The sequence below is a fragment of the Lucilia sericata genome, unplaced genomic scaffold, assembly GCF_015586225.1.
Source record: "Lucilia sericata isolate MDLA Ls3-8-SP2 unplaced genomic scaffold, ASM1558622v1 Contig000393F_arrow, whole genome shotgun sequence".
Taxonomy (NCBI): domain Eukaryota; kingdom Metazoa; phylum Arthropoda; class Insecta; order Diptera; family Calliphoridae; genus Lucilia; species Lucilia sericata.
Genome location: NW_023994411.1, coordinates 315,001 through 322,500, shown reverse-complemented (window position 1 = coordinate 322,500; position 7,500 = coordinate 315,001). Strand labels below are relative to the sequence as shown.

The following is a 7,500-nucleotide window of genomic DNA, read 5'->3' as shown; positions in this document are numbered from 1 at the left end:
TTAAGCCACTGCTTAAGCATATAATAATGCTAAAGTATCATGTATCAAATATGCAAAGTTTGTAATAAATGTAATATAATGCGTGAAAATATGCATATTGATTATTTCACGGAATTGTCAGTGTACATACATTAGGATGGTGCTACTTTAAAAGAGGAAAGAAATCTAAATCGATGTCGTGAACAAAAACAAAATAGTATAAATGTACTATTACAACGATACGATGCCAATTGTGAATTGGATGATTTGTAGAATTCATAATCGTTGTTGTAGCGACGTATGTTGTAAGGTGTTGTATTAGTAATTTTAAAAGAGTTTTAAAATTTGTACCACTCTAATGAATATGCGCTCATTTTATGTTTGTTTAATAATATTTTGAAATAATTCAACCAATTAAAGAGTTGATATGGATATTATGAATATGTTGTTTTTGTTTTCAGCTTTAATATTAAATGATCAATAAAATTTCATTAACCCTTCAAGCCCAAGGCTTGAAGGAGGATTCATTGTGTAATGCACAAGGGAATGCAGTGATATAAATAAAATTAAAGGAAATTAAAAATAAGTTTATTTGTGTTATTACATATTTTTTGTTTGTTAAATTTTTAACGTCAAGTCTTTAATTATGTCGTACTATTAATGGCAATTAAAATTATATGGTTATAAAAGATACGAAAAGAAAGACAGAGGGAGATAGTGCTGGTGACTATAAAGAAGACGATGATGATGATGATGATGGGAATGACAATAACGATGATGTTAATGACTGTGGTATAAATGTTTGTATTTTTAATTATTTAAGTAATTGTATGTAGTATACCCTCATTATGAATGATGCACTTAAAGGCAGCAGAGATTATTAAATAAAAACGAATGCTCTGATATGAATGGTAAAAATATTATTTTAATATTTAATAAAGAATACTGAAATATTTATGTTGTTAATGAATATATATAGAAAATAATATATATCAACATAAAAAGGTATAACAGCAATGCGATATTAATAAAAATATAAATTGCCATATTATCATTAATTTTGATTCAAAACAATTATACATGAAATACAAGCTGTTTTATTAACTTTCACATATTTGTGATAAGACTCAGCGACATTATGGACACTCTGAGTCAACACCAGCAATCAGTAAATTTAAAGTAATTGCAGCACAATCGCCCTATAGTTTTTTAGCTAATTATGGAAAGAACTTATACACGTATATCGATTTTAGCTATAATATGGGTGGAGGAACATAGTGCAGATGTACTCACAAAAGACAAGCGTTATACGTACTCAAATAAATTCGTATCGGTTTCAGAAGTTCATACTTGATTCAAATTCGGATACGTTACGTGTGAAAAACCTAATTTAAGCTTTTTTTTTGAATCAAAGTGATCTTAAAATGTACTTACTAATCTTTAAGCGAATCTATAGTCTAGTTTATAACCAAGTCTTTAGTTGAGTATATAGCGAGTCTATGGTATAGTCAATAGTCTATTTAATAGCCAAGTCTATATAGTCTGGTCAATAGCTTAAAGTCTAGTCTTTACAGTCAATAGTCTAATATGTAGTCTATTCTTTTACGTAGTCTAGCCTACAGTCTAGTTTGTAGTCTATAGTCGTGTCTATAGTCTAGCCAATAGCCTTCCCTAAAGTCTGGTCTATAGTCTAGTCTTTGTAGTCTGTAGTGAAGTCTATAGTCTAGTCTTTGTAGTTTACAGTGGAGTCTACAGTCTAGTCTAGAGTCTAGTCTATAGTCTAGTCTATAGTCTAGTCTATAGTCTAGTCTATAGTCTAGTATATAGTCTAGTCTATAGTCTAGTCTAGTATATAGTCTAGTCTATAGTCTAGTCTATAGTTTAGTCTATAGTCTAGCCTAGTCTATAGTCTAGTATATAGTCTAGTCTATATTCTGGTCTAGTCTATAGTCTAGTATATAGTCTAGTCTATAGTCTAGTATATAGTCTAGTCTATAGTCTAGTCTATAGTCTATAGTCTAGTCTATAGTCTAGTCTATAGTCTAGTCTATAGTCTAGTCTATAGTCTAGTCTATAGTCTAGTCTATAGTCTAGTCTATAGTCTAGTCTATAGTCTAGTCTATAGTCTAGTCTATAGTCTATAGTCTATAGTCTAGTCTAGTATAGTCTATAGTCTATAGTCTATAGTCTAGTCTATAGTCTAGTCTATAGTCTAGTCTATAGTCTAGTCTATAGTCTAGTCTATAGTCTAGTCTATAGTCTAGTCTATAGTCTAGTCTATAGTCTAGTCTATAGTCTAGTCTATAGTCTAGTCTATAGTCTAGTCTATAGTCTAGTCTATAGTCTAGTCTATAGTCTAGTCTATAGTCTAGTCTATAGTCTAGTCTATAGTCTAGTCTATAGTCTAGTCTATAGTCTAGTCTATAGTCTAGTCTATAGTCTAGTCTATAGTCTAGTCTATAGTCTAGTCTATAGTCTAGTCTATAGTCTAGTCTATAGTCTAGTCTATAGTCTAGTCTATAGTCTAGTCTATAGTCTAGTCTATAGTCTAGTCTATAGTCTAGTCTATAGTCTAGTCTATAGTCTAGTCTATAGTCTAGTCTATAGTCTAGTCTAAGTCTATAGTCCATAGTCTAGTCTATAGTCTAGTCTATAGTCTAGTCTATAGTCTAGTCCATAGTCTAGTCTATAGTCTAGTCTATAGTCTAGTCTATAGTCTAGTCTATATATAGTCTATAGTCTAGTCTAGTCTATAGTCTAGTCTATAGTCTAGTCTATAGTCTAGTCTATAGTCTAGTCTAGTCTATAGTCTAGTCTATAGTCTAGTCTATAGTCTAGTCTATAGTCTAGTCTATAGTCTAGTCTATAGTCTAGTCTATAGTCTAGTCTATAGTCTAGATAGTCTAGTCTATAGTCTAGTCTATAGTCTAGTCTATAGTCTAGTCTATAGTCTAGTCTATAGTCTAGTCTATAGTCTAGTCTATAGTCTAGTCTATAGTCTAGTCTATAGTCTAGTCTATAGTCTAGTCTATAGTCTAGTCTATAGTCTAGTCTATAGTCTAGTCTATAGTCTAGTCTATAGTCTAGTCTATAGTCTAGTCTATAGTCTAGTCTATAGTCTAGTCTATAGTCTAGTCTATAGTCTAGTCTATAGTCTAGTCTATAGTCTAGTCTATAGTCTAGTCTATAGTCTAGTCTATAGTCTAGTCTATAGTCTAGTCTATAGTCTAGTCTATAGTCTAGTCTATAGTCTAGTCTATAGTCTAGTCTATAGTCTAGTCTATAGTCTAGTCTATAGTCTAGTCTATAGTCTAGTCTATAGTCTAGTCTATAGTCTAGTCTATAGTCTAGTCTATAGTCTAGTCTATAGTCTAGTCTATAGTCTAGTCTATAGTCTAGTCTATAGTCTAGTCTATAGTCTAGTCTATAGTCTAGTCTATAGTCTAGTCTATAGTCTAGTCTATAGTCTAGTCTATAGTCTAGTCTATAGTCTAGTCTATAGTCTAGTCTATAGTCTAGTCTATAGTCTAGTCTATGTCTAGTCTATAGTCTAGTCTATAGTCTAGTCTATAGTCTAGTCTATAGTCTAGTCTATAGTCTAGTCTATAGTCTAGTCTATAGTCTAGTCTATAGTCTAGTCTATAGTCTAGTCTATAGTCTAGTCTATAGTCTAGTCTATAGTCTAGTCTATAGTCTAGTCTATAGTCTAGTCTATAGTCTAGTCTATAGTCTAGTCTATAGTCTAGTCTATAGTCTAGTCTATAGTCTAGTCTATAGTCTAGTCTATAGTCTAGTCTATAGTCTAGTCTATAGTCTAGTCTATAGTCTAGTCTATAGTCTAGTCTATAGTCTAGTCTATAGTCTAGTCTATAGTCTAGTCTATAGTCTAGTCTATAGTCTAGTCTATAGTCTAGTCTATAGTCTAGTCTATAGTCTAGTCTAGTCTAGTCTATAGTCTAGTCTATAGTCTAGTCTATAGTCTAGTCTATAGTCTAGTCTATAGTCTAGTCTATAGTCTAGTCTATAGTCTAGTCTATAGTCAAGTCTATAGTCTAGTCTATAGTCTAGTCTATAGTCTAGTCTATAGTCTAGTCTATAGTCTAGTCTAGTCTAGTCTATAGTCTAGTCTATAGTCTAGTCTATAGTCTAGTCTATAGTCTAGTCTATAGTCTAGTCTATAGTCTAGTCTATAGTCTAGTCTATAGTCTAGTCTATAGTCTAGTCTATAGTCTAGTCTATAGTCTAGTCTATAGTCTAGTCTATAGTCTAGTCTATAGTCTAGTCTATAGTCTAGTCTATAGTCTAGTCTATAGTCTAGTCTATAGTCTAGTCTATAGTCTAGTCTATAGTCTAGTCTATAGTCTAGTCTATAGTCTAGTCTATAGTCTAGTCTATAGTCTAGTCTATAGTCTAGTCTATAGTCTAGTCTATAGTCTAGTCTATAGTCTAGTCTATAGTCTAGTCTATAGTCTAGTCTATAGTCTAGTCTATAGTCTAGTCTATAGTCTAGTCTATAGTCTAGTCTATAGTCTAGTCTATAGTCTAGTCTATAGTCTAGTCTATAGTCTAGTCTATAGTCTAGTCTATAGTCTAGTCTATAGTCTAGTCTATAGTCTAGTCTATAGTCTAGTCTATAGTCTAGTCTATAGTCTAGTCTATATTCTAGTCTATAGTCTAGTCTATAGTCTAGTCTATAGTCTAGTCTATAGTCTAGTCTATAGTCTAGTCTATAGTCTAGTCTATAGTCTAGTCTAGTCTAGTCTATAGTCTTGTCTATAGTCTAGTCTATAGTCTTGTCTATAGTCTAGTCTATAGTCTAGTCTATAGTCTAGTCTATAGTCTAGTCTATAGTCTAGTCTATAGTCTAGTCTATAGTCTAGTCTATAGTCTAGTCTATAGTCTAGTCTATAGTCTAGTCTATAGTCTAGTCTATAGTCTAGTCTATAGTCTAGTCTATAGTCTAGTCTATAGTCTAGTCTATAGTCTAGTCTATAGTCTAGTCTATAGTCTAGTCTATAGTCTAGTCTATAGTCTAGTCTATAGTCTAGTCTATAGTCTAGTCTATAGTCTAACTACAGAGTTGTCTGTTGTCTTGTCTGTATTATAGTCTGTAGTATAGACTATAGTCTAGACTGTAGGCTATTCTGTAATAAAGTCTGTAGTCTAGTCTATATAGGTTATAATATTATTCGATATTGTATATACGAACTAATGCCCAATATTCAGCATATTCGCGATATAGTCTCATTGGAACTCTTTAAATTTGTTTTAAATATTAAATATTGTTAGAACTTGTTGTTTTGATTTCGAACTTTTTCGTTACGTTCTGGAGTTAAAAAACCCGTGTTTATGAAATCATCCTAAAAAGTAATTTCGAGTGTTATATATAACTAGGGATAATAAATTAAGTAAATACATACATTTGTTTCTTAATTTCGAGCATATTTTTAAGAATAGCACTAAACTTTTTTTTCTAAAAACCAATACATTTAAATAAACATTTGCATGGCAATTCATAAAATTTAGAGCAATATAATTAAGTTACACACACATATAGGAAATAGATTGGTTCTGTGGCAACAAGTTAAATGTACACAAATAGAGTTTCATAAAACTAAAACTTAATATGCCATCCATGCATCGTACTTTATTGAAAATACAAGTTTGGTACTTTTTGGAAAATTGAATGTTTAAGGGGAAAAAATTGTACTTTTTTATAAAACATGTTTTCTATTTATTGGCTTATACAAATGCATGACTATTTAATAATATATTCCCACTGCTGGTATTGAATCTTTTTTAGAATACAATTTTTATTGCTCTAGTAGGGAGGAAAAAAGTACCAAAAAGGGCATATTTGAACTCTTTGAGACAATTTGGATAAAATTTTAGAAATTGATAGATTTAGTAAAACTGGGGTGTTAATTGCAGCTCGGCTACTGAACCTTACTTAAGTACACAATTTAGTGAATAATTTGGTACTTTTTGAGCTGATAAAGCAGATTTGTAGCTTTAGTGCATTTCCGTGGCCAAAAACATTGAATGGTTTGAAATCTTGTAAACGTATATTCCGGAGTTAGAAAGGAAAATTGTCCTTCCAAAAAAGAAGTTTTTTTTATATAGAGGGAATTTTTTGGTACTTTTTTATTCAACTGGTACTTTTTTATTTTTATAATATTGAACCTAAAAACATAAAATTAAAAGATAAACTATAAAAGAGAACATTCTACAAATGACTTTGACCATTTGTTTTGGATGTTGCAGAACAACTTTTACATAAAAGTTAAAAGTAAGCACTGAAATAAGTGGTTCTTAAGAAGTAGTGCTAAAGTAAAGCCAACGTAATTACTTTATTATTGATTTTTACTTAGCAGGATTAGAGCTTAGAAAAGAGATTTAAAATATACCAAAAAAATTGAGATAAGCACTTTTACTTTGTTGCCACAGAGTTATAGGAGAGACATACATACATAGAAGATAGTTAGAAAGAGTAAGAGGAATATATATATTGTATGAAGAGAAATAGAAAGAGACATGTATAATTGAAATAAGTTGCTAGAGATTAAATAATTTAAATTAAAAAAAATTATCTAGTAAATTGTTGGATTTTACTTTAATTCAATTGAATTTTGCAATAAAACTTAGTTTCTGTTTTGTTTTGATTTTCTTTCTTTAATGGGTATTGTATTGTTCCGCCTGGCATCCTAAAACTGATATTTACCAAGTTCTTTACCTGCTGTGCCCATATTTAATATGCTTATCTCTCCAAAATAGGAACCTGCCTTTAATGAAGCCATTACGGTTTTGCCATTATCAGCCACTACTTGCAAACGTCCACGATTAACAATGTACATTTCTTTGCCAACTTCACCTGATGATGCCGATGATGGTGGAGTATAAAGCAGACAGTTAAATAGGCAGACAGGACAGCAGTTACATATACACATAGATAGATACGTTTCCCATGGTTGTTTATATATATACATATACATTTTTTTTGTGGCGTAAGCAAGTTTGTTCAATTGCCATCAATTAAGTACCGGCAGAAGAGGGCAGTTTATGGGTGTTACAAGTGGATGTTAAAGGGTTTGAGTAGGTTATTTCGTCGTCGTTGTTGTTGTTGTTGTAGTTTGTTTTTGGTTGCAGTTCGGTTGACCGGATGTTGTTGGTGGTTGATGGTGTGGGGGATGATGGTAGTGGCGGTATACGTTTAAAGGTATGTTGGTAAGATGAATTATTAAGTGGTTTTACAGTTTGCGGTTGAATGTTCAGGTGATTTATTGAGCAATTTGTTGAAAAAAGGATTTTTTTGTAGTTGTATGTGTAAAATGTTTTGGTTTGTGTGAATGTGCACAAGAACAAAAAAGGAAAACATTTGCAAATGAAATTCAGTTAAGTTCATTTTCAGTTTGTAAAGTTTGCGGTGTTTTTTGGTTTATCCCGCCAATAGTGGGAGTTATTGGTCGTTATAACAAACAACAAATATTTTTCAATATTTTCATTGCAATTTCCCAAATAAAA

General features: G+C 31.3%; 1 protein-coding gene across 1 annotated transcript in view; it reads right to left on the bottom strand.

Moving 5' to 3' along the window:
* The window catches only part of LOC119604444 (cyclic nucleotide-gated channel rod photoreceptor subunit alpha-like), a 159,483-nt gene that overhangs the window by 6,927 nt on the left and 145,056 nt on the right, over positions 1-7,500 (bottom strand). Inside the window, 1 exon segment of the mRNA XM_037957045.1 lies at positions 6,701-6,850. Within this exon segment, the coding sequence (XP_037812973.1) occupies positions 6,701-6,850 (150 nt within the window).